General features: G+C 40.9%; 2 protein-coding genes across 2 annotated transcripts; one reads left to right on the forward strand and one right to left on the reverse strand.

The window, feature by feature from the left end:
* The first annotated feature begins 39 nt into the window (after positions 1–39).
* Positions 40–5,282, forward strand: traf6 (TNF receptor-associated factor 6). Its single transcript, XM_030718983.1, has 8 exons — positions 40–149; positions 1,425–1,711; positions 1,964–2,114; positions 2,702–2,860; positions 2,969–3,040; positions 3,291–3,368; positions 3,482–3,814; positions 3,946–5,282. The coding sequence occupies exons 1-8, from the start codon at positions 63–65 to the stop codon at positions 4,549–4,551; spliced, it is 1,773 nt and encodes a 590-aa protein (XP_030574843.1). The 5' UTR covers positions 40–62; the 3' UTR covers positions 4,552–5,282.
* Positions 5,283–5,316: 34 nt separating this feature from the next.
* On the reverse strand, positions 5,317–25,702 carry trpm5 (transient receptor potential cation channel, subfamily M, member 5). The gene is made up of 26 exons (XM_030718970.1): positions 25,676–25,702; positions 23,832–23,899; positions 22,844–23,000; positions 22,556–22,736; positions 22,050–22,216; positions 21,774–21,951; positions 20,770–20,834; positions 20,151–20,336; positions 19,730–19,829; positions 19,446–19,564; positions 17,953–18,300; positions 17,018–17,161; positions 14,952–15,075; positions 14,599–14,744; positions 12,667–12,779; positions 12,471–12,572; positions 9,770–10,028; positions 8,497–8,615; positions 8,247–8,379; positions 7,946–8,120; positions 7,607–7,775; positions 7,306–7,484; positions 6,948–7,080; positions 6,709–6,781; positions 6,495–6,585; positions 5,317–6,383 (listed from the first exon to the last, which is right to left on the reverse strand). Exons 1-26 carry the CDS (start codon positions 25,700–25,702, stop codon positions 6,241–6,243), a joined length of 3,699 nt encoding a protein of 1,232 aa, XP_030574830.1. The 3' UTR covers positions 5,317–6,240.
* Positions 25,703–27,424: the final 1,722 nt, after the last annotated feature.

Below are 27,424 nucleotides of genomic sequence, written 5' to 3' on the forward strand. Positions count from 1 at the left end.
CAATAGCCTCCTACCAGATGGTGCCGCTCGCGTCTGCAGCAGAGCTAAAATGAAGCCTCCTCATGTCGTTGATGACGGTCTGGAAAAAAAAAAAAGAAAAAACAGGAAATTCTGTAGAAACCAAAAGCTCGAGAATTTTCACGGCCGAGGTGAGTGTGTTACGAGCATAAAAACCTGCGTTCACAGACACATTCAGAACGTGTGTGGGTTTTCCTGTGGGTGGGGACCTTTTTTCGCTGCCCGCTGGTTTGGTCAGTGTTTTTACTTAGCTTTTACTCTTTTTGGGTGCAGTCAGAGGCGAAGTTGCAGTTCCGTGTCTAGGGGCATGGTTGGTTCATCAAGTGACAGCGTTCCCAACCTTTGTATTCAGATCATTTGCTATCTGTAATGTATGTATTGATGATTTGATACGGAATTGCTGAAATATGACTTTATGCAGAAGTTTATCGAGTCATATGAATTGTGAAAAGTATAAGTTACGCCCCACGTAGGGGTAACGATACCTTCAAGGAGGAGTTAACGACGCCGTTGGCTAGTACATAACACACTGTGTAGGTTAACAGATATGTTTTTATGTACACAGCTGCACATAGGCAGTGATTATTAACTTATTTACCTTGTTAAGATGTAAATAGGCGGGGTATTTATTGATATAGTGATGACGAGAAAAGTGTTCATTTTAAAAACCAAAGGCAACATTGAAGATTTAAGATTAATTGCAGTTGAAAGAAAATGTATTGTGCAGTGTTACAGTTTAGCAACCAATAAAACATTAAAGTCTTTATTCAAACTGCACTTCTTATGTCCTAATTTCATATTCTCATTTATGAAGATTTTCTCTGTTTATTTTGGTTTGAGAACAGCATCTTCTTTGAAGTTTATTGCCACCCAGGTCATGGCACCAAATTTTTGAGGAGGCCTGGTTTCCATAGCTTACTTGGGTGGTGTGTTAATTTTTCCAGCAGACGATGTGCTTACCAACACAGAGACTGGGTGTGGAAAAGTTAGGGAAGAAGATATAATGAATAGGTAATGTGAAAAATAAATAGGCTGATTGCTGGATCATTTGAAATAGCCCTGAAACATTCACATAGGGATGTAATACCATAATAGATTAGCTATTTTACTTTTTTTTTTTTTTTTCCTTCCCTAAAAGAAGGACAGAAGTTGGTTGGAGGAAGTTATACAGATGGGTACTAGGAGGAGATTTCTTGAACATCACATCATGCCACTGTGTACTATTAACAACTGTTTTAGCAGTTTTATACATAAACAAATCTTGCTTTTTTTTCCCCACTACTGTTAAAGTACATATATTCTTTTCTTTTGAGAAGAATAAAATGCAGATGTCTGTTTTAAACACAATTTAAAACACAGTATATGTCTTTTTCACCCCCTTTTCCCTCCTTTGCCACCCACTGCAGATGGCCTGCTGTGAAAGCAGTAAGGGAAGTTTGGAGGAGGACAGCTATGAAGGGCCTGTCGCAGGAGAGCTGTCTGGCTGTGCTTTGGCAATGCTGGAAAAGGTTCAGGAATCCCTTCTTAGCCCTTCGGAGAACCCCGGTGCCCCTCTTCAGGGCTACGATGTGGAGTTTGACCCCCCGCTAGAGAGTAAATATGAGTGCCCTATCTGCCTCATGGCTTTGAGGAATGCCATTCAGACACGATGTGGTCATCGTTTCTGCAAGAGCTGCATTGAGAAGTCCATCCGGTATGCTATTGTGCATCTCTCTATTTAACACTGACCACTTGAGATTCTAACTCATTTATTAGCACCAGCTTCACAGCTCAGTTTTGAAGCTCTGTTAATTCTTTATTAAGCTCAAATCGCTCAAATTGCTGAGTCATGATTTAGAAATGAAAGCCTTCTGTGTCTAAATGATGCAAAGTTTCACTGGTACTAGTTTTTTATAGTGAGGTAGAAAAGACACCAATGATTTCTGTGATTCTTCTTGCAAATCAGTGATACAGGTCAAAGGTGCCCCGTGGACAATGAAATGCTGTCAGAAGACCAACTGTTCCCTGATAACTTTGCCAAAAGGGAGATTCTGTCACTAACCGTTCGCTGCCCGAACTTGGGCTGTGCTGACAAGATGGAGCTTCGACATTTAGAGGTAAAAACTGTGACCGACGTCTTTGATCTGAATGCAGCTCAGTCAAGTGCATGGAAATAGGGATGTTAACTGGCTGGTGTTTTAAAATGACTTTGGGTTGCATGTGAACATTTCAAAGATATATTGATGATTGTGATTATGTTGTTGTTGTTTTTAAAGCCTATTCACCATAATTGATTACAGAACTACTTGTTAGTGGGACTATTAACATGCCAGCTTCTTAAAGTGAATAGACAGGTGTCAGCAGCTTGTAGACATATTCAAGATTGCCATAGTACAAGTTTGTGTCAATACAACAGAAGGACTGTAAAAGTGGAATACTGGCTGCCCCCAAAAATTCCCCTTCTGTCAGCCCCACCACAGCTTTGTTTTTTCTTGGCACACATGGTGGAATAAATAATAAACAAAACAAAATAAACAGGAAAAAAAAAAAACTATTGGCCAAACTGTTAGATTAAACAACACAATCAGCCCAGCTTTCACAATCCCCTGTATCTTTCTCTAGTGTGGACAGGTAAACTGTTATTGTCTTCCTGCTACAGGAACAAAATTAAATGCATTGTTTCATTATATTGTTTTCCTTCCAGGATCATTTGGTGCATTGTGAGTTTGCTACCGTGCCTTGTTCACAGTGCCAGCAGTCTGTGAGAAAGAGCCACTTAGACGAACACATAACCACCGAGTGCCAAAGAAGACCCGTGTCATGTCCAGATTGTGTGGCATGCTTTGTTTATGAGGAGAGAGAGGTACTGTTGAATCACTTTTATAACTCATGACTTCCAGAGTAGAGTTCAAGTTACAAATTTAGATATGTGAGGAGTGTTCTAACAATCTGCTTTTGCTTGCTCCTTCAGCTTCATCAGCAGCAGTGTCCCTTTGCCAGTGTAACGTGTCAGTACTGTGAGATGGACCTCATCAGAGACCAGGTGAGTCTGTTAGAGTCTGCCATGAAAAAGAGGCCTCAGGTGAATGAACTGTTAGGAAGTGACAATCAAAACAGGAAATTCTCTCTCATTCGAGCAATAGGGAACCATTCCAAACCCAGTCGCATCACATGTCACAGTGCAGAAGGGCAGCCACCATTTCTGCAGTAGAAAGTGGAACCACTTGTGTTTTGAACTTGAACAAAAAATGTTCAGCTTCCCTCATTACCTTTGTCTATTATTCCCCCCGCAGATGGAATCGCACTGTGACACAGATTGCCCAAAAGCCCCGATCGCCTGTAACTTCAGCATCTTTGGATGTAAGGAAAGGGTAGGTGATCAAATTCTAAGTTTCTGTTCTTTAAAATCCTGGACATTATATTGTTAATAGGTTTCTTAGTTTGTGACACAAGCAGATATCTTAAAGCTGGTTTGACCTTGCAGATGCAACGCCACAACCTGGCTCAGCACATGCAGGAGTTCACACAGATGCATATGCGCTACATGGCTGAGTTTCTGCGTGGCCTTAGCCTCAATGGTACCACACCCAAACCCCTGAGGACATTAGGACCTTCACTTTCCTCAGAAGATCAAGGAGCTGCTGCATCAGTATCAGCCTGTAGTGGGCCCAGAGGAGCTGCAGCTCTAAGCTGCAATAACAGTTGTGCTCCAGGTCCGCCTAGCGAAGAGATGCAGCAGAGGCTCAGAGAGATGGATGGACGATTGGTGAAGCAGGATCACCAGCTCCGTGAACTCATCATCTTAAAAGACACTCATGTAAGTGATGTCCAAGTGTCTCACGACCTTTTTCTTTTTTTTTTTTTTTTTATTCTTTTTGTTGTTGTTGTTGTTGTTGTTGTGGATATAATTTTGTTTTTTTCAGTTGTTTTTCTGTTTTGTTTTCACAGGTGGGCCAACTAGCAGAGCTCCGGCGTAGGGTGTCGGTATTGGAGGACACAGTGAAAGAGCTGGAGGCCCAGCAATGCCAGGGTATCTTCATCTGGCGCCTCAAAGGTTTTTCAGCCCACATGCGGAACCAAGAAGCGGGCATGCCAGTGGTTGAGCACAGTCCCGGCTTCTACACAGGCCGTCCAGGCTACAAGCTGTGCCTGCGCTTACACCTGCAGACCCCCAATGCCCCTCGCTGCTCCAACTACATCTCCCTATTTGTGCACACCATGCAAGGAGCTTTTGACGGGCAGCTTACCTGGCCATTTCAAGGAACCATCCGGCTTGCCATCCTAGACCAGGGCCCTGAGGGTCAGCATCACATGGAGGCAATGGAGACTAAACCAGATCTGCAGGCCTTCCAGAAGCCGACAATTCAGCGAAACCCCAAAGGATTTGGCTACGTCACCTTCATGCACCTGTCGCAGCTGAGTCAGAGAGCTTACGTTAAAGATGACACTCTCCTTATCCGCTGTGAGGTGACACCACGTTTTGACAGTATGCTTCACCGTGAGGGACCAGCAGTACAGCCAAGAGGACCGGAGGCCTTTGTTTCAAGAGACTAAAGTCAAACTCATTTGTGTGGGATCCTCATCACACTGCCGTGTACAGGACCTCGACCAGTGTTTCAGTAATTTAGTAAAGTTTATCTTAATTTCTGAACATCAAGCAGACAAAGATTCATGTTACCAACCTTTTAAAATAGTTATTTATTTTTTCAAGATCAATGTGATGTTTGTTTTTAATAGATGTATACAGCGCCTAAAATGATGCTGTTAAGATAATGTAAACAATTAGTTTTTAATCAGCTCAGCATCACAGACTTTGCTTTCTTGTTGTGGTTGTGGGAGACAAAATGTAAAATCCTCTGCAGATTTTTTATTTTTTTTTCTTTGTGTCATTTTTGAACACTCTTTTTTCCTGATGATCTGCAAACATGTACAAGGCATGGGAGTAATGCATTGCTTATTAACAACTGGAGAACATGGAAATGAAGTAGTGTATAAAAGCCTTAAAGCAACATGTGAACAGATGAGGGCGAAGCCCCTCGAAACAGCTGTGGTATGTGTGGTAATTTGTTGTAGCCACAGTTGGTCACATGATATCTTATATTGAATCATGAACAAAAATAAGTCACTGGATAACATTGGAAAAATAAACAGTCGTTATAGACACAGTCTTTGTAAAAGTTATTTTAATGCCATTTATGTGTGCTGAGTCTACTAACTCAGCTATACACAGATTCTCATGTGAAACTGTGGTGACACCAAAGCAGCAGAAGCCTAAAGAGCCCCCCCCCCCCCCCCCCCCCCCCCGCACGCTTATATGCGCTAGGTAAACAGCATTTATTGGAAACACTGGAGGTGCTATTTATCTTGGAATAGATGCAAAAGAGAAAGGGAACCACAAAAGGTAAAAGAGCATTTCAAACAAGGAACTAAGCCTCAACGTTTACATCAAGAACAGCTGGTTTCTCTTTGTTTCACTGTAGGACAAAGGACATTTGGGGGTGGCAACATTCAAAAGTCTCTTTCACATATTTTATATGAAGAAAGTGATGCATTTGCCACATATGTGGGACGTCAGGATCTCACACAGAGTATTTTGATGAGAAACGCAGCAGTAACACAAAACCTCCACAGGGTATTTTGTGAGAAAGGTCATTGTGTGGAACAAAATGAGCAAAACTTATTGTCCATTCCAAATTCAGAGTTTCATGCTTCACTGCTTCTGCCCATACTGACTTTAAGGCTTCACTACAGTGTAATCAGCAAAAATGATGGATGGATATTTAAAGTGGTCCTTATTCAAGCTCCTGCCTAATGTTATCGTCTTAAAAAAATGTATGTCTGTGCATAAATCCAGCATCATGTCTCGGTGTCTTTAAAGGAATGTGCTGCCTCTTACAAGTTTAGTATTTAATATATGCTGTTTTGATTTGTTTTTCCTGTCTGTGGCACTGAATTGATTATGACACAATTTACAGAATCAATCTATGATATGGTAATAATTGATTATGTTGTGATTTATTTCTATTGAAAGCAGGCATACATTTATACATTGTTCTCCTAAACAAAATCAATGCAGTTGACATTTATTGTGATATTCTAAAGGATTCCAATATTTGATGAATAAAGCACAATTTTCTCACTTAATGTCCACTTTCCCCTTTTTGTATTTTAAAATATTCTTAATTTCTTATAGGGTCATTATTAGCTGTTTGCATGCTACAGTACCAGTTACCATGATCACTTTTATTCGTCAATGTAAGGAAATTTTTTGTTGGCTCCGTATCCTGGATGACCTGGCTTTGTTTTTTCTTCTTGCTTGGCTTCTTTCACTGGTTGATTTTGAGGTGCATCTGTGGCGCTGTCTGTCTTGCCCCCTGTGAGAGAAGCTAGAGAATACCATATTATTGCTCTACTTACATTGCATTAAAAATACATAAAGCACAGACTTTTTTTTTTTGCATAAATATTGTCACTCCTGTCACTGATTTTTGACTCACTTGGAACTTTTGGAGCTTCCTTCCCACATTTGAGTGTGCTCTGAGCAAAGCACTCAGCCATCCAGGACAGCACCTCCCCACAATATCTGACCTGGAGAAAAAGTCAGATTTCTGTAACTCAAACTTCTTCCACACTATAAACTTGAAATAAATGTAGGTGAATGCAGCCTTATTATTCACTGGATGGTGCTATTGAGCTAATTTTACTGTTTACCTGACTTTCCATGGATGCCAGGCGTTTCTCTTGGTCCTTAAAACCACCAACAATCTTTAGCAGGCTCTGAACCCTTGATCCCAAACAAACTCAGTTAAAATCATTGTTAACCTTAAGCTATACAGGCCGGTACTGTGCAGGTAGTGCACAATGGCTTTATATCTAATTGTTCTGAGAATAAAGTGTCAAAATGACTACAGGAGAGTTTACCAACTTTTGTGAAAGAATTATAAAATTACTTTGAGGAGGTGCTCTTTAGTTTCTCCTCGCTGCTCTCCCAGTGCTGACGCTCCAGTTTAGCCAGGTAATTCTCTTTCTGCACCGTCTCCCACGTTATCAGCCTCTGGTCGAGTTCCGCCGGCAGCTCCCTCTCTGGCAACACACAAAAGTAAGGAAGCAGTCCAATAACCAATTAGCCTAAAATTTCCATGAAGTGGGTGAGAGACAGAGATAAGCCCAATGTGTGTTTGCCCGTGTTTGATTTCATTCTTATTTAGCCACATAAGCTGCAGAGGACTATTTCAATTTCTGCTTGAAATAATGACTTAATAGTCCCTAATGGAAATATGCTGAAATATGCATATAGAGCCTTCATACCGAGATGTTCCTGCTTGGACTCAGGCCGTTTAATCAGGCTGAGGAAGAGCTGCGAGAGGTGACTGATGATGATGAAGGGAGGGGCCAGCGCTGGGCGGCTGTGGTATTCCACGATCAGGTTATATCTTTGAAACTTCCAGAAGATGTCTGTGTTGCCCTGCACTACCTGGAATGTGTAACTGCAAATGGGGGGAGAAAAAAGGCAAGTAAACCACTTTGTGTGTGCGTGTGCGGTCTGGCTCAATTCATTTCAGCAGACATGCAAATGTATGCATGTTTTCCTGGATTCTCAGCCCCTGACCTGAACATGGCGATGAGGAGGTTCAGCAGCAGGACATTGGTGACAAGAAGGAAGATAACCAGCAGCAGAATGACCAGCCAGTTGGCATAGACGTTGGGACATGGTGGCCGTAGGCCCATGATAATCTCATCTGAGTCATTGGTGCAGTTCATTTCAGGCATGCGAGCAGCTGCGCTTCATTAAATGTAAGAACAAGATACAATAAGATTAGAAGGAAAAAAAAAAATCTAGGGCAACCAGAATACAACCTCAATGGCATGCAAAAGATTACATTACACATTGCACTGAAGTATTCGGCATTTTTCACGGATAGATGCACATTTAAAGAATGAGTCCTACCGTCTATTTCCTCCAATGGAATCTGGCCGAAAATGTGCAGGTAGGGACGGTACAAAGCTCTGCGAAACACCCAGTCAATCCTCGGGTCATTGGGGTGGAGAAGAGCCTGGGTGGCAACTCCGTACGCAATGAGCCACACACTCAAGAAAAACAGGAAAAAGAAAACATCCTTCATCTGTTAAAAAAAGAAAAAGAAAAGAAAAAATGCATCTCCATTTTAATCTTTTTATCAAGTGTCTTCTTCTATTAGCATGAACACAACTTAAAATTAAAAAATGAGTTAGGATTTTGTTTCGGTCACCATTCTTTCCACAATGATGATCTTGGGTCCCAGCTGCTTATGAATGGCAAAGATGTGGATGAGACGTAGAGTAAACACCATGAAATCAATCGCCAGAACTGTCCTCCCTGCCTCGTAGGTGTCATTCACCATCCTGCAAAAAACAAACAAACAAACAAAAAACAAAACAAAACCCACACACCCTTCAGATAAAGCAACACTTTTGTTGCATTCAGTTTTTCAGCATCCAGTGTCATTAAGTAATATTTACCTGCACGAGACCCCAACAACAAAGAGCGAGATGGCAACCATGTCACACTTGTTCCAGTTGTCCTCTACGTAGAGCTTAAACTTCTTCAAGATGCTGATCTCTTCATCAGTGAAGAAGCTCTGTGGCATAAAGAGAGATGGACCATACGCCGCATATATAAAAAGGTTTCATCGGAAAATCTTAGCCTGTCATGACCTGGTCAAACACTAGAACGACATTGGCCACACCTGCAGGGTCAAAAGGGACCTAACAGGCCTGCAGCCCTGCTGCTTTAGAGGCACCTGGGATGGCCCATATTGTGAGACTTGTGAAATGTCTTTTACACTTAAGAGTGTGAGGTTGACTTGTCACCTGTGGCTTGAACAGGGCACCTGAAAGTACCTTAAGAACCGCTGGTTGGTGGCTTGATGGCGCTGTTGGTTTGTCAACAAGCTGAGGGCGGGCTGCTGTTTTCACAGAGTCACAGCCTGCTGCGTAAAAGCTTTGACTCTCATTCTACAAATGCCTACATGACATCCAAATACTTTCAGCTGTCTCCAGGTACAGGCTGTAGATTTAGAGACAGACTGTGAACCTAACTTACACTCACCTCAATAATTAATCATTTTAATAAATCTGCCATAAAAGAGGATAGGAAAAATGGATAGCCTACACTATAAGCATAACTTTATGAGAGTGAGCAGACTGGCACTACCCATTTATTAGATCTAAAAAGCTGGTAGAACTACAGTGTCTAACCTTGTTTTGTAACAAGTATAGTAACAAGGCCCCTGTGGCATCATCTTCATTTAGGGAGAGGCGTGCACCTCAGAGCCATCCCTTTGAAGGCACAGGGGCCCTGCTGGGCTTGGTAGCATGCCAGAGTTGCCTGCAGCAGTGTGGTTCTTATTTTGGAAATCTGTACCACAATTCTGTCAGCTCTGGGACTGTCTGAGATGCACAATGAAAAAAGAGAGTGTTGAAGGACTTTTTCATTTGAGGATTTTGTGCCCAAGGGAGGAAGGCTCAATGGGATCTCAGCAATAAGGGATCATGCTTGTCTGACCTGACTCACTGGGAGGGAGTCAGGCAAAGAGGTGAAAGGCTTAAAACCCCTGAGACAATGAACTCACTGTAGCGATTCACATCACCGCCTACTCAGATGTGTCAGAGCAGAACATGTCTAATAAAAATGCCAGTGCTTCGAAATAGGTGTCGCGCTGTCTAGGGAGAAAGCTGCTGATTCTTTGCAAAGATTGCATCATAAAAGGTGTCAGTATGTCTGGATGGTCACCTGTCGAAGTTCCTCCAGCACCAAGGTGAAGACCCAGAAGTAGAGCATAATCTCTGGTGCTCCAGGGCCAAGGGGTAGCGGCGGACGGAAGTCTAGCAGGAGCACATAAGTGAAGAGGCAGAGGAAGGCGAAATACATGATGACATTGCCAAGGAACACTGTGACAGGAGCGCTCCAGAAGCGACGCCAGCGGCGCAGTAAGAAACGCCACCAGACAGAGGCACAGCTCTGATCTGTTTGACCTCCAGGTGAAGAGTTCCTGGGAAAAAAAAAAGACACCACATTAATAGTGTGTGTAAAGACAATGCTCCATCTAAATATAAACTTAGCACAAAAAAGTAAGGAAATTTGAGTTTGGTGGATTATTTCTTTGCTGTAACAATGCTTCTTGCCAATAAATCTCATACAGCTGGAAAGCCCCCACAGAGCAGGGTTTATCAGTGACTACGTCCAGAATTTGCCACACTGGCTGACAGATGCTAGTTGAAGAATGAGATGCCATTGCACAGCAGTGTTTGACCTTGCTGATGACCAACATGAGGAGGAGGTACCAGGCTGCTGTGGCTGTTTGTTAAACAAATAAACTGTTAAATTGCCAACACAGTATGTCTTGTTTCTTCAGACTTCCATCATCCAATCCAATAAATCACACCAAACAAGAGTCAGTAGCAGAATGAGCTGTTTATAGTTTAATAGCCGGGATTCTGAAATTCTAACACATTTACTGATGTTACGTGCCTGATATGCATTTTTTCCTGTGAGATGGTACGATGGGCTTTAGCGTGTGTTTTATTCACATTATTATTCATAGTGCAGCCCCTTTGTGTTGATAGGGTAATGGCACACTAAAGACTTAAGAAAAGGTAATGCAAATGAGTAAAAAAAAAAAAAACAGGAAAACCTAAAATAACACTGAGCAGCTGCTTAATTTCTTGCTATAAAAATATTGCTGGAAATAAAGTTCTTCTAATGTAACCATGACAAACAAGTGAAATTTTATTTTTAGTTCATTCTTGGTGCATTTTGGCACAAACAAACAAACAAACAAATAGGCCAATGTGCATTGATGCTAAGTCAATGTATTCTGAATGAATTCTGAATGAAATACCAGCTGTGGGCTGCAATCTACAAACACCTGTATCATCTCATATAACCCACAGAGGCACTAAAATGAAAGCATAACCCTAAAAATGTTTTTAAAAAGTATCTAAATGCTATCTAAAATCTAAACTGGCATGTGTAAGGGCCAAATCAGCATATCCAGGAAAAAATAAATTTGAATCATAATGTCAAAATGTGAGATTCTGATGAAGACGCAGAGTCAATATCCATTGGTCTGACAGATTGCCTCAGTTAAGTCAAGTCAAGTCAAGTCAAGTCAAGTTTATTTATAAAGCACATTTAAAACAACGACGTTGACCAAAGTGCTGTACAAGATCTGTAACCCCAAGGACTATACTAAATAAAAATAAAAATATATAAATAAATAAAATAATAAAATAAAAATAAATAAATAAAAACATTAAGAACAATAAATAACATAAGAAAATTAAAAATTAAAACGTTTAAAACAAGTACCATAAAATACCATAAAACAATCATCTAAAAGGAGGTAGCACTGCAGCCAAATGCCAAAGAAAAGAAATGTGTTTTTAATAGAGATTTAAATGTGTGTATCGTCTGAGCTGTGCGGATATGGAGAGGTAGATCGTTCCATAGCTTTGGTGCTGCTGCTGCAAAAGCTCGATCACCTCTCTGTTTTAGTCTAGTTTTAGGCCTCTGTAAGAGCAGCTGGTTCGATGACCTCAGAGCTCTTACAGGGGTGTGACAGTGAAGCAGCTCAGACAGATACAAAGGTGCCAGTCCGTTTAAGGCTTTAAAAGTAAGCAATAAAATCTTAAAATCGATTCTAAAACGGACAGGGAGCCAGTGAAGGGATGACAGGACTGGGGTATTCATGCTTTTTTAAACCGGTTAAAAGACGAGCTGCCGCATTCTGGACTACCTGCAGGCGGCGCACAGATGATTGATCTATGCCAAAGTACAGAGAATTACAGTAGTCCAGGCGGGAAGTAATAAAAGCATGAATAACTTTTTCCAGGTCCTGCTGCGGGAGATAAGGTTTTACCTTGGCAATGACTCTGAGTTGGTAAAAACTGATTTTGGTAACAGCACTTACTTGCTTCTCCATTTTAAAACTACTATCTAAAATGACACCCAGATTTTTCACAGCATCACGACAGTGAGGAGCCAAATGACTCAGAGTGCCAGAGGAGTAGCTTGAGGGGTCAAATTTACCAAAGCATATGACCTCGGTTTTGCTTTCATTAAGATTTAGGAAATTGTTTCTCATCCAGGACTTGATGTCACTTAGACAGCTCAGCAGGGGTTCCCATGGATCTCTGCTGTTCAGTTTGATGGGCATATACACCTGGATGTCGTCAGCAAAACAGTGGAAACAAATATTATGTTTCCTAAAAATCGACCCTAGAGGCAACATATACAATGAGAAAAGAATTTTCTCATTGTATATGTTGCCATTGTATATGTAAGTGTTCCAAATATAATTATGGAATTTGTTTTCCATAATTATATTTGGAACACTTCTTGAACTTTACAATCCTCTTCCCCTGTGTAAACCTTTTCAGTTTTTGTTACCTCAAAAGGAAATAAACTATTAAGATCTGCACGGCAAACTCACAGATGGTCATCATCATCGCTTAGAAGTAAAGCCTTTTCAGTGTCCAGACTGTCCAGCTCCACAAACTGATTGCCAGCATTACGATTGTCAAGTTCCTCATCACTGAAAAAAACAAAATAGAAAAACACAAGTGTGTAAAACATGCAACAAAGTAACATACCACTTACCAACATGGGTATGACACAAGACTGGTCACCTGAACTTTATGAGGTTGGTCCATATGAGCGGTGGACAGAAGAAAGACACCACGAGTTTGGAGATGGCTGTGTCTGTTGTCATAGACCCCCACCAGATCTTTGTGAGGAGAGCCTGCAGTACAAGTTTAGTTTTGTGCCATTTTCCTAAATAATCAGTTTCTCACACAGTATAGGCAAACCAGCAGAACATGTAAATTCAGGTTACCACAAGGGGGCACCATAGGCATTAGTATATTTTTGCTTTGCAGCTTTAACCTACATTCACAGAAGGCACATTCACTATATTGCCAAAATACTTATTCGTCTGGCTTCACAGGTATATGAACTTGAGTGACATCCCATTCTTAATCCATAGGGTTTAATATGATGTCAGCCCACCTTTTGCAGCTATAACAGCTTCAACTCTTCTGGGAAGGCTTTTCACAATGCTTAGGAGTGTGTTCATGAGAATTTTTGACAATTCTTCCAGAAGCACATTTGTGAGGTCAGACACTGATGTTGGATGAGAAGGCCTGCCTCACAGTCTCTGCTCTAATTCATCCTAAATGTGTTCTATCAGGTTGAGGTCACCCATCCATGCCTTTATGGACCTGCTTTGTGCACTGGTGCGCAGTCATGTTGGAACAGGAAGGGGCCATCCCCAAACTGTTCCCACAACGTTGAGAGCATGAAATTGTCCAAAATGTCTTGGTATGCTGAAGCATTAAGATGTTTTTTTCTCTGGAACTAAGGGGCCAAGGCCAACTCCTGAAAAACAACCCCACACCATAATCCCCCCTCCACCAAACTTTACACTTGGCACAGTGCAGTCAGACAAGTACCGCTCTCCTGGCAACTGACAAACCCAGACTCATCCAACGGATTGCCAGCCGGAGAAGTGTGATTTGTCACTCCAGAGAACACATCTCCACTGCTCTAAAGTCCAGTGCCGGTGTGCTTTAAACCACTGCATCCGACACTTTGCATTGTGCTTGCTGATGTAAGGCTTGGATGCAGCTGCTCAGCCATGGAAATCCATTCCATGAAACTCTCTACGTGCTGTTCTTGAGCTAATCTGAATCTGACGGAGCTCTGTGATTTTATGTGGCATACCACTTTGTGGCTGAATTGTTGTTCCCAATCACTTCCACTTTAATCCCACTAACATCTGACTGAGGAATATTTAGTAGTGATGAAATTTCACGACTGGAATTGTTGCACAGGTGGCATCCTATCACGGTATTCACTGAGCTCCTGAGAGCGACCAATTTTTTCACAAATGTTTGTAGAAGCCATCTGTGTGCCGAGGTGTTTGGTTTATACACCTGTGGCCGTGGAAGTGATTGGAACACCTGAATTCAATGATTTGGGTGGATGAGTGAATACTTTTGGCAATATAGAGTATGTGGAGTTACCTCAGATAGACAACAGAAAAAAAAAATCTTTCAGCACCCCAGTCTAACAATTTCATATGACATATGAACCATTTATTTACCAGCAACTGCTTGGTTCAATTTGAGATCAGCTACTTGGATGAAAGGGCACCCTTTGCAGCAGACCAGGGAAACCCACTTTCTCTTGAAACATTACACATGTACTAGATCATAATTAACAGCTTCCCATTAAAAAGGTAATTCCAACTGCGTGCTATAAATAAAATATAACATTCCCATGTGCTAACTCTCCCTGCTGACACTGAATACCAATTAACTCTCACTGATGACTTTCTAACGACAAGGGCGTCTGTTGGAGGGATATTTAGGCAAAACTGTGCACTGAATGGATTCTAAGCGTCTAATGGCATACAGTAGAGGAGGAAATGTTTAATAACTGCAGTGAAACACAGTGCATCAGCACAGACAGCAGCAAAGAACCACACTTATCTGTCAGATTCACAAATTTAATCTGTAGGATGAAACTTATAAATTTTCACGGATGTGTCTTCTTGTCACCTGAACTCCATCGTGGGCAAAGAAGGATTTGGCATCTGCCTCAGTTGCCAAGTTAAGAACTGTAGATTTGCTCCAGCAGTTTGTTCTCCTCACTAACAAAGCATAAGCCCTGTCTTCACTGTTGGAGTAACACTCTCCAAAGACATCTGCCACAACAAGAACAATAGTTACACAGTGTCAGCCACTTGGTTAGATTACATCCAGATTCATATTTTATTCCCTCAAGTGGAATCTGTTTGCGCTTGTTAAAAAAAAAAACAAAAAAACAAAAACAAAAAACACAGCTGACTTGCTGTGTTTGACCATTACAGTATTATTATCAGCTCTTGTCATCAAACAGTTTATGTACTCACCAAGGGCAAACTGCTCATACTTGGCCTCCTTCATGCTGCGTGCAGACTCAGCCTCAGATTCCAGTCGTGCCATCTCTTTCAGAATCTTGCAACCCGCCAGGGCTGCCGCAACCGCCTCAGGGCCCTGAAGGATTAAAAGAGAGCTGTATCCAAGAAATGGGCCTGAAAGAGGGATTTGAATTTTTGAGAGCTGCATCTTTTGCATCTAAATGGTACTACTGTGTGCACGGGGCTTCAACAGATACATTTCAACCTGTAGGGTTTCTTTTTTTGCAGTTTCTAAAGAAGGTATTCACAAACATTCATTTTTTATAACACTTATTTATATGTTGTATGACACTGTTGTTACAGCCTGTTTACTAAAATAACTGTCAGTCATTTGATGAGCGGTATGATAGCAGGCTCTTAAAGGGATATTGCATGTTTGAATGCATTTTCCCCTTGTTGCTTTCAGGCGGTATGTCTTGAGCTACTGTATAAGCCAGAAGGAAGATATATATACTTTAGGTTACAACAGTTTTATAAAGTTTTAACAGGGCAGCTGATTGCTTAATTTAAATGTTTAAGGATTTCAGTATTTTCTCTATAAAACTGACATGATTAACCTGTCTGTTGTAAATATAAAAAGGCAATACTTCTCAGTTTTAGGATCTAACTTCTTCAGAGCAGCTAAATATACCTAAAGCACTCTTTTAAAGATCGTTTCATAACCACTTATCCAACTAAGGTCCTGTTGGACTTGAATATAATCCAGGTGACACTGGATGAGAGGTTGGGTACATTCTGGACAGATTGCCAAAGCAGGGTTAACAAAGAGACACATATTCATCCTTACAGACACATCTGTGGTCAGTTTAAAGTCACTAGTAAAGCTAACATGCATGTATTGTGGGAAGAAACTAGAGCACCTGGAGAAAATACAAATGTGCAAACTCCACACAGAAAGGATCTAGCTAACAGGTTCGGTCCCAGAACCATCTTGTGTTGAGTGCTAACCAGTGGACCCCCTACAATCCTTCAAATACAAAGAAATGTGTTATGCTGGACCGACCAGGATTGCCTTATGTGGAATTAAAGTACACTGTGTTTATTTTCTCAGTAAATGTCAAGTCAGTGGCTTCTAAACTGACATGCAAATATCCAGTAGGGCTACCATGATAAATAATGAGAGGAAGAGCAGCATACTGCAGCAGAGGGCTCTTCCCCCCTTTTTTGTTTAAATGATCAATGATTTGTGTTCATTATACTGTATTGTTTTTCTCTCCCGGTTTCACATGCTGTATATGCACATGATAAATATGTGAGATTTTGCTAGCCCGCGAGGATAATTGTCACCCGGCCTCCAATGTGGGAAATACTTCAAACAATCAAATTATGACTGCTGATATCCAGGCCAGAGTCTGAGTGCTGAGACGCTTGCAGTGGGGGATGGGCGCCCACTGAATGCAATTACCATAATTTCAGATAATGTTTGAAATATAAGATGCTGGAAAAGAGCACATAAGGGTGACCGCTTGTGAGATTACAATAATTGGTTGCCTTAGTTCAGGGAAGGGCAATAAAGAAATGAAAGGTGCTTTGAAAAGATGTCGAAAACAAAGAGCAATTATCAGTGATGGGTGTCATTTAAACTATTCGTGGAGCATCAGTCCCGTGTCGGGATGTATTTCTCATTACCTTCATCAGGATGTTAGACACGCATGCACTACCTCACCACTGGCTGGCTGCCTCACCAAGCAGCCTGACCTTCATTTGAATAATGTTCTTAGAGATAAGATAGCTTTTTAGCTCACCTCAGTTCTTGATAAATATGCCGTTTGCTGGGCTCTTTTATCTCGAGTGACATTTTCATATGGCAGGACTGACCTACACCTGCACCGGGCTGGCCCACATCACTCATCCCACCCAAACCAGAACGCAAACTATCACAGTATAATTCAGCTCACTTCATTTTGCTTTGAGTAGAATTTTCTGATGCCAGGCACATTTAGTTATTTATTGAACCACACAGTGCTGAGACAGTACGAGCTGTAGCTCAACCGACCAAAGAAGCTGACAAGACTGACCATGGCCCAAAAGTAGTTAGCCATCTGCTGCCGGTTCTGAAGGACGGCCCAGAGGAAAAGATCTCGCCAAGGATGCTCGCAGCGCTCCTCTAACTCAGCCAGATTCTTCTGGCTGTGGAACAGTCGACCCTTTGCAGGCTTCTCCTGGAGCACACAGAGAGCACGCTAAATGTATTTAATATGTATAGTAAATGAGGTAGCAGCACAGTTTACAGAACGAGCAGTGCTCACATGAGTCCATCTATGACAGTCCTTTTACTGCAAAACCAATTTCTCTCTCTCTGCTATAAGAGAGTCATAGTCAATTTGATTGTCAACTGGAATATGTAATGAATTCAACCAAGCAGCCCTTCAGCCAAGAAACCATTTGACTTTGGTTGTGTTTGTCTTTGAGATCACCAGCCCGACAACAATGAGTGGCACAAATCCTGACAGTATAGTTAGACAAAATATAGGGATTTTAGAGTGCAATAGGAGGTGTGATTTGCCACGATGATCCATCTCTTTCTTTCTGCAGTTAGAGAGAAAAACGGTGATGTGATAGGAGTGACAAAGAGGCTGGCTGGGCTAAAAAGTGGTATGGCTTTATTGGATAGATTTATGTTTTTTTTTTCTGCTATTAGTGCAGAACGATTTGCCATTTAAGTCATCATTAAAGATCTACTGTCTTCCAGTAAGTCAGTTTACAGGAAAGTCTGTATATTTTCTAGTTCATTGCATCTTTCAGGCATTTAAATGTTTCAGAGATAGCTGTCTGAGAGGGTTAGAGGTAAACTCTTTCATTCTCTGCTCGCAACTTATATTTAAATGCAAAGCTTTATGTGGTTTCACAAAAAGACACTGTTTCATTTTAAGTTGGCAGACAAAAAGGGATGAGAAATCTATACAACATAGTTTATTTGATGCAGTGTTATATATAAGCGTATATCACTTACTGTGGGAGTCTTCTGGTAAAAGCCTTTACAAGAGTCATGGAGAAAGTCCTTCAGCACTTTGGCGACCTCAAAGAGTGTGAAGCGGGGTTTCCGGTCTCCTTGCTCAGAAGGATGGTGCACAGGTGGACCATGTGTCCTGGCAGCTCCAAGCAGAAGCTGCTTCTCCTCATACTTTTTGAGGAGCAGGTTGTGAAAGAGGCTCTTCTCTGACACAGACCAGTAAAGCTCCTGCAGACGACCGTAGGTAAGAAACTCTCCCAGGTTCACGCCGTTGTCCACAAAAAGTCGCACAAAGTCTGGTTTGTCATTGATCAGAGCATCCATCATCACCTCTTCAAGGTCGCAAGCCTGCGAAGATCATTAGGCTTCTTACAGTGACTCATACATCACCGGTCTGCTCTACATGTAAAAATATTGTTCTTTTCTGTTCCTAAGAAGAACCTTACTCTCTTGAGTCCTACTCTTATTGTTACTTCTAAACTACTACTCAATAAATCCCTTTCATGCTGATTTAATGTAAATGCAGACATTGTGAAATGCACATGTAAAATAGCTTTACAGACCTGCCCTGTATGGGGCTCAGATGGTAATTACTGGGTGAACTGCTGTGTAATTGTGCGTAGACATTCACGATCCTCTGACGGTGAATTCTACTGCTACAGCTGATGCTTTGAGTTAATTTTTAACATCTATTAATTATCCAGTGTTAGCAAGCTAACATATCAAACTCTCTTTATAAACAGTGGACATAGCCTCTAGGGCTGAAATCCAGTATAAATTTGCCTTAAAACTTCTTTCTTTTGTTCTTTAATCCTTTCAAATAAGTGTAAAATAATTAAAAAAAGACCCTACTTTCCACTTTGTTTATGGACTCAATTAACACTTTACTGATATTTTCTGTTATCAATCACTCGTTTCCAGTCCTATTTAACAGAGAATGGTGCTCATTTTGTAAATTAGGCTTTCATTTAGACTAAAATAGATAAAATAGATGCTATTTTGCTGATGCTATCATTCAGGCTGTGGCTGCCTGTGTATGTGTGGTTTCTCACTCAGATCCACTTTTCAGTCATGATGTAAAAAACAAAACAAAACAACAACAAAAAAACAACAACAGCAAAAATTATGGCAGCTGCCGAAATGTCAGACTTGAGGCTTCAAAACAGGAGTTCACAAGCCAGTGTGTAATATCGTGGTGGCTGCATTCTTACAGCCTATAAACCTAACACATTGCACTATAATAGTGAAAATGAAAACATTATATCATATCTGCTGAACCATGTTATTTTTATTGTTGTGAACATACTAGCATACTGATGACAACCTTTAACTCAGGACAGTGGGGGTAGCTCTTGTTTTCAATACCTTACATAGCCTAAACTTTGATGGTTGTAGCTGAAGCAGTTCCCACTCCCACTTAATCCCTCTTTAGAAGGCATGTCAGATTTAATTACCAGAATTTGTCAAACCTCCATCAAATCCTAATGCCTCACCTTCCACTCCACATCTCCATTAAAAATGTCACTCTTAGCAATGTCCACCCTGTTCCAGGCCACTGCCAGCTTCAGTTCATCCAGGAAGTCCTGGGCTTCTTGACTTTGGCTCTTGCAAGCTGATAAACACACACACATAAAATGTCAACAGATTTACAAGCTGTGAAGTGCTCAAAATGTCAAGGTACTTTCTTATTGCAACTGTCAAGTCAGGAAACCTGTAATTGTGCAGCCTTAGGAAATTGCAAGTTTCTTAAGCATATCTCTCACAAGAAGTCTTTTACCCTTGACTAGAGCTTTGAGAATGACCGTATCCAGCTCGGAGCTCTCCTGTTCCGGGTCATGGACCGTAAGAAGATACTCATGCTCAAGTATCTTCTGAATCTGATTGGCAGAGTGACAGTCATTATCCAAAGGTCAGTTAAGTAATTCATTGAGAAATTTTAATCACCAACACAGTGCAGTCACAATACCTTTGCTGTGTGTATCAGCTTGAAAAAAAAAAACAATATTGTAATCTTGCCCTCCTTCCTCATACTCTTAATTAGGTCATCACATACAAATTTTGAAGATAATGATGAAAATCCCACATTAGCTTCCTTCACAATCTTCCACAGTGTGCACTATTTCTCTGCCAGTGTTCAAGTCGTGTGATGTGCATATCTGTATATGTGCCTGCCTCCACGCTGTGCACATCGCTCTTACCAGCTTGACCCAGTTACTGATGTCTGTGCTGTGGTGGGCATTTGGAAAGGTGTCCAGCAGCAGCTCATGAACACTGTCCGTATCCCAGCAGCCCCTATTCATCAGTGTGACAAGGATGTCAGCCACACCTCCAGAGCCTGCCAGGATCAGCCATGGTGTCGAATTGCCAATGCCTTTATACATTCTCTGCAAGAAGGGACATAGTGTTCTGATGAATTCTCTGTTTAGCTGTGAAGCTATTTATTTAAAAAACACATAACTTCCCAACTAAACATCGACATGAATTATATTGCTCAGTGTAAGCTATGGTCTATAATCTCCTCAGTAATGGCTCTATTTATGCAAATGCATTGGTGACTTTGATGGGCTTTTTGGTTGAAGAGATTAGTTTTGTGAAAACAGAAAGAATTTGTTTCTCAGTCTGGCTTTGGCCTGCTGCCTCAGGAGATGGCACCACCAAAATTTGACTCAGAGCCTAATTTTCAAGCCTTAGCCACTGTTCAGACCGAGAATGTGCACATATGAATGACAAAACAAATCTGCCTTTCAGAAGGTTCCTTCACGGTCTCGCCTTTAAAGTTCTTGAATACCTAACGTAGCACGATGAAATAAAACTTACTTTTAGGATCCTGGGTTCCCCATGGACCAGGAGACACAGAACAGGGATCTCAAAACTTCCTGCACCTGCAAGCCCCGAAAGCACAAAATATATCCATAGAATGAACTGACTAAAAAGGAGAAACTGTGGTCATGGTGGGTTGCAAAGCAGCTTATAGAGGGAGAAGTAGTTACTCTAGACAAGCTAAAGCAATTTCAATATAAGAGGTGTTGGTATGAGCTAAGGTTTAGCTGAATCTCCAAATGTCTCTGTTTATTACCACATTACTACAAAATCATCATATTGTGTGAATAGTGCTCAGGTTTCTATGTGTAAAAATATCTTTCTCATATGTTCCCTTTGTTTCAAGGTTTTGGAGATTTGAGTCAAATACAATTTATTTTCCCTCAGATGTTAAATTTGAACAGCTTTGGAAACCTGAAAAGGAAAATAATTACTTTCCGAACCCAACCCAAACCAAACCAACCCAAACCAACCCAAACCAAACCAAACCAAACCAAACCAAACCAAACCAAACCAAACCAAACCAACCCAAACCAAACCAAACCAAAAACAATAAATAAAATTAAACACTGAGTGAAACCTAATTTTACAGCTCATCTACTTTGATTATCCTGTAAAAGTATACCAGTTTGTGTTTTAAAAAAAAATACTTCGCTACTATTGCGCTTGTGAAGTAATTTAAGGCTGATTCTACAGAAACATCATAAAATATGAAGATAGGCTTTTAAAATATACATATATATATTTGTATATGAAGCAGTCACATGTACTATGTTCAGCAACACAATGAAACAATGCCAAACGCATCCATAATTTAACTCCGTGAAAGCTACCATTTGTCACAATGAATTCTCCTAAGTACATTTTAGTGTCAGTTTTACATAGGCGCATATAAAGAAAGGATATGAAATTTTAATTAAGCAACTTTAAAAGATGGCACTGTTACAAATGCTTATGTAAAGATTCTAACTGGTTCCCAGTGATAACCTAAAGGATCTTACCTCCATAACCTGTGCGCTGAAGAGAAATGTGCTTGAGCAGCTTAACCCTCATTTCACTGGTGGCTCCTGGCCTGTTGGGATCTTCCTCGACCAGAACAAAGTGAGAGTGGTGACTATCCAGGGAATATACAGATCCATGGGGCAAGTCCTGTGGCTTGTACACTGCAGGCTCATCAGCCTTATGAGGACAACACAAACACATCAATGAGAGACGTAAATATTAGCTCATGGATGGTACTTATATTGGCCTTGTGTTGCCTTTGTTTGAGCAGAAACCTTGGCTGTGAGCAGTGCCTCTCGGTTGTGGATCATGTTCCAGGGAGCAATGCCAATGGCCACTACACGAACTTTAGAAGAGGTGCTGGCCAAGGAGTGATCTCGCACCGCCTGGCCTAAGTGCTTGGTGATGCCAAAGCGAAGGCCATTAGTCAAAATCCATGCCCCTAGAGAACAGTGAAGCTTATGTGCATACGGGGGTTTGAACATTTGATGCCTTAATTTACATGATCTGTGAGTAAACTTCTATTTCTGACTAGTATCAAACCAGAAAGTCGGGTCCAAGATTATATGTTAAACTGGTGTAGCTGCCAGTGTGATCATAATGCAGATAATGAACAATGAAAACCACATATTATCACAGAAAAGAATGACACATTATACATCAACTATAAAGCAAGCTTGTCGCTTGGTGACATGTTGCTTGTATATGTCACATATACAGGAATATACTTTTTTTTTTTTGCTTTCAAAAGTCAGGGCCAGTTTGTTCCCTTGATTATAACCTGTGCTTTGTGCAGCCTTCACAAGTCCTTTTCTCAGTGTGTCCCTAAGCCAGGGCTTCATCTGCGCCAGCTCATCTCCTCCCACTAGAGCTACCACCAGGTGTGGAGGAGAAAGGCCCCACTCTTCTGTCAGCATCTGGTAGATCAGAACTGGGTCTGTGTTGCTGCACACCCTCACAAACTGAATTGAAGGAAGAGAAAAAGTGAAATGTCAGTATTCTGCTTGAACTACACACTCTTGTTCTTACGTAACCTTCCTTTTTTTTTTGCGAAGGCATCCAGTCTCACCTTTCCTCTTGTTTTAGTTGGACCAAGAAAGTCAATGTCACCAACTCTGCCAGCTGCCCAGTGGCTTTTCTCTTTCTTCATTCTGCTGGCTAGTCCCCTGGCTACATTCTCCAGAGTCTCATCTACTGTAGAGCAGCAGGAACAGCCCAGCAGGACACTGAGAGAGAGAGAGAGAAAGAGAGAAAGCATGAAACAGACATGTACATCAGTCCTCTCTCCAACACAGAACAAGCATATGAAAAATCTGATCCAATGCTTGTCTAGAATATCTATCCACAAAGCTCCTCATAAATACACAGCAACACTTTTCTGTAGTGTCGCAATCACAAAAGAACAATTAATTTGGATGGATGGATGGATGGATGGATGGATGGAGTCTCTCTCATTCTGAACAGAACTTGAACATAAATGTGCAGAACTCATTAATTCATTCTATTCCATAACCTTGACTTCCATCCTTACTTGAGTAAAGGCCTAATATTTCCAGACAGAGTCAAAGCTTCCCGCAGTATCATTTTTAATTTGATCAAGATGCATAGACTGATTCAAAATGTATGGGCATTATATCATTAAATGAACTGATTCAGATGATTTAAATGCTTTATGGTTTATCTGCTTTGTCCAATATTAGCCGAATGAAGAATGTAGCACCGTGCTTTTCTTCTTATTCAATATTGGAGAAAGCACTCATTTTTACAGCCAAGAAAGGACCAGCTCTCATGAATAATTTAACTAGAAAACTGTACTTGGAGTTAGTTAAGATTTGTTAGTCCAGCACAAATGGTTTCATCCTGTAGCACCTCTTCTATGCGAGGCCTCCTAATCATTGGCCTCTGCAGTTGATGTGATGATGATTTCCTCATCATGAATTCTGCACGGCGCAGGAGTTTGCTTCAGATAAGAGCTTTTGTCAGAGCTCTTATCTGAAACTGTAAAAAACAAAACAAAATGAATGTTTATAGTACTTTTGACTCCCGCGCATACACACCCGTGTTCCTCTGACCACTCCAGCGTGTCCCCGCATCGTAAGCATCGTGTCTGTGGTTGCAGAGTCCCCTGTAAACACATGAATACCCAGATATTAGGTCAGTTTCACACTAAATCCATTATGACTCACTCACCGCTGGCTTTACAGATGGAAAGCTTCTTAGAAGTACTTGTGGTCAATGCAAAGCTGGCAGAATTTTCATTCTCGCTTCATATGCAAAGTGCTTCCTGCCCGACGTTTGAACTACAGATGCACGAAACACTTTTGCTGGTACACACGAACCAAGGAAACTGGGATGCATTTGAATCACTAAACATTAGCCTCCTTTATAAACTGTGAAATGAAAACATTGCCTAGCCCTGTGCAAATTTTTTTAGGCACTTTAGATGTTTAGATTTGTATCCATCACTCAATACATCAATCGGAGAGGCATCAGATCGACCGACACTGATTCTGCAGGGTTACAACAGCACCAAACATACGTAAAGTCTCATAACAGACTGTTTTTAGTGAAAAAAAGAGCAAGGAGTCTTGCAACAGATGGTATGGCAGACACAGAGCCCTGATCTTAATGCCATGGAGTCAGTCTGGGATTATATGAAGAGGAAGAAGCAACTGAGACACCATAAATCAGCAGAAAAAAAAAAAAACTGAGGCAAATTCTCTAAGATGCCTGGAGCAACCTAAGCTGGAAAGAACCTTGAGGAAAATATTTTTGCTTTTGACATCATGACCTTCTTTATACCGAGTTATTGTTTTACAATTCAGTTTATCTCTGGATGAGTCTTTTCATAGAAACTAAAATACACTGAACTCAGAAAGAAGGCTCATTTAATATTGATAAGATTACCCATTTGCCTCAGTAAACAGAGACTTTTATCAGCCAGCCTTATTTGCATGGGCACTTGAGCTGCTTTATGAAAGATGATTAAAACAAACAAACAAACAAACAAACAAAAAAAATCATAGTGCACATTCCTTTGACCAACAGCAGTAGCCTCCCTTTGAGTTAAGAAAATGCATTTTAACACAACTGTGGTGCAATGGTTAATATACAGACTGAAAGTCAATTTGTGTTCAGCCATCTGTTTTAATGGGAGAGAGCTTGTTGTGGAGGCTTTTATTTGACTACAGATCTGGGTCTGGGAGGGAAAAGACTACTGGGCATGCAAACAGGACGATTTACATGCAAAGGTAGAGGAAAGGACACACAGTTTTGTGTGTGTGTGTGTGTGTGTGTGTGTGTGTGTGTGTGTGTGTGTGTGTGTGTGTGTGTGTGTGTGTGTGTGTGTGTGTGTGTGTGTGTGTGTTGGAGTGGATATCTCAAGGACACACGCTCTTCCATGCACGTACACATGCATGCACTCCTTGCTTGACGTCTGGCAATAATGAACATTGTTAGGGTATATACGTGGGGCCTCTTTTAAATGTTCATGTGGTTTTGAAATATAAAAGGAAAAGAAAATAATGTTTCAAAATCAATATTTTGAGTAACTTTTTTTTGCATCACATTTTGCAGAAGTCACAACTCAGAGAAACTTTGTCATCCACTTCAGTGATTCAATAAATGGCAATAAATTTGGCCTAAAAAAGATCAGATTAGAATTAGAATTTCAGCAAAATCACTGTCTGGTTTTTGAATCTGTTTATGGCCTTCAAAACCTCAATTATCTACTTTATTAGAACCCACAACAGGCAAACTCTTGCACAACTGCTTTGGCATACAGTGTAGCTCAACACACACTGTGCTCCACTGGCCATCGTTGCTTAGCTTAACTTCTGGGTGAAGCAGCTTTTCAGAAACAAACAAACAAACACAAAAAAATCATCTACATCATACTCACCAGAGGTGTATCTTGTCCCTCCTGCATGGCTGAAATGTATTCCTCTTGTTCCCCTGCAGAGCCACACCAATAAGGGCTCAGCAGGTTTCCTTCCACAAGCCTCAGGTGAACCTTCTGGGCTATTAGGAAGCAGCACAAAGGTGGGGCCCTCCCTCCAGCCAATCCCAGACACTGCTGTGCATCATCACTTTGCATGTTGGTCAGCCGTTGTACATCGCTCTCATCTGGACCACACCTTTGCTTGTAAAACTGGCAGCTTTGTGTTTAGTATCTACACACTTTTGGCAATGTTCTTTGACAACTCAAGAGTTATAGAGTTGACATTTCCAATGGAAATCTTCATTATGTCCAATACAGTCAATGAGAGGTGTGCAATATATGAACTGAATGGAGACAAAGGTTTCCTTCATTTTGCAGCTCTGTGTTGTGCTTGCTTTCTTTACTGAGCCATCACTGTAGCGCACACTGTACTTACACAGTTTGTCAGGGGTGTAACTTAAAATGCCAACCAGTCAGTGGCAGCCTCAACTTAGAGAAAGGGGCTGAAAGGTCCCCAAATTGATGAGAAAAAAAAAAGGTGAGAACTGCAAATGGTTCCTTCTTTATTACTATTATTCTGTTGTTCCTGTATAAGGCCCTTTACCCCCACCTTCCCTAGTAGACTTCTAAAGTCTTTACTCACATCCTCATTAGTTGTTACTGTAACAACAACTATTCTTCCTGGAATTATGGCTTTTCATTGCTTTTTACAACTTGTAGTACTCTTTGTCTCATGTAAAAAAGGTTTATTCCAGTATGACATAGCTTGATACAATATAGTTTTCTTTCTGGATTGGTGTTGGGTAAAGGTAAAAGGTCCCATAATTGCATGTCTGATACCTTTTATTTTGAAGCTCTGGCTTATACTACGATCTTGTTTTGAAACACTAGGCTGGATAACTGAACAATAATTGATGTGAGATTAGACCAAAGACTGGAAAACTTGTTTAACTGTTGTCTCTGAAAGTAACGATGCACACTTCCTAATGATCGAAATGCCCCTACTCATTTTAGCCACTGTGTAATCAATATGAATTGACCATGACAGTGTTTGATCATTTGTAACACCTAACAATTTAGCCTCTTTTACCTGCTCAATAGTTTCCCTTTGTAGAGAAGTATGCAATTGGTGATCTATTCTGAGAGCCCGCCTGGAACCAAGCACCAGACTCTTGTTTCTTTGAGACATTCAGCTTTAACCTGTTTTCAGAAACCTACCGAGAGATTAACATCAACTCTTGTAGCAGTATTTTCTGAATCTCCTCAGTGAAGTTCCTCAGTGGCCAGCAGATTACACTTGTGGCCATCTCTTACTGGCAGCTCTGATGTGTGTTTGTGGAAAATTTTCACCAACATACAACTAATGCAATACAACAAATACAGCTAATACAAATATAGATTATATATATATATATATTTTTTTTTTTTTAAATGGGGATGGTTTCCATGTCTGAAAAGTAAAGCCAAAGCAGAAGTGCCTTGAATTCTTTCTAATGGCCAGTAGGAGGGAAACTCCTGCGGCTTCAAAAAGAAGTTAGATAGTGCAGATGTCTGTGAGAAAAGCAAAGCCCTCAGCCCCACTGATCTAGGGGGGGGATCAGTGAACACTTTCTTGATTAGTTTATAGTCTCAGCCACTAGTTTTAAAATATTTCTAATACAACATGATCTCCATTTTTATGAGATTATGGTATGATAAAGCAAGGTGTAC

This window comes from Archocentrus centrarchus, chromosome 3 (genome assembly GCF_007364275.1).
Source record: "Archocentrus centrarchus isolate MPI-CPG fArcCen1 chromosome 3, fArcCen1, whole genome shotgun sequence".
NCBI lineage: Eukaryota > Metazoa > Chordata > Actinopteri > Cichliformes > Cichlidae > Archocentrus > Archocentrus centrarchus.

Bases quoted from the DNA above. Each gene is read 5' to 3' on its own strand.
- traf6 (XM_030718983.1), top strand. From the start codon at position 63: ATGTCGTTGATGACGGTCTGGAAAAAAAAAAAAGAAAAAACAGGAAAT. The intron at 1,712-1,963 runs GTATGCTATTGT...CTTGCAAATCAG, and splicing joins TGCATTGAGAAGTCCATCCG to TGATACAGGTCAAAGGTGCC. The intron at 3,369-3,481 runs GTAGGTGATCAA...TTGACCTTGCAG, and splicing joins TCTTTGGATGTAAGGAAAGG to ATGCAACGCCACAACCTGGC.
- trpm5 (XM_030718970.1), bottom strand. From the start codon at position 25,702: ATGCAGGAGGGACAAGATACACCTCTG. The intron at 22,217-22,555 runs GTTATAATCAAG...ACTGTTCTCTAG, and splicing joins GAAGGCTGCACAAAGCACAG to GGGCATGGATTTTGACTAAT. The intron at 8,380-8,496 runs GTAAATATTACT...TGTTTTTTGCAG, and splicing joins GTTGTTGGGGTCTCGTGCAG to GATGGTGAATGACACCTACG.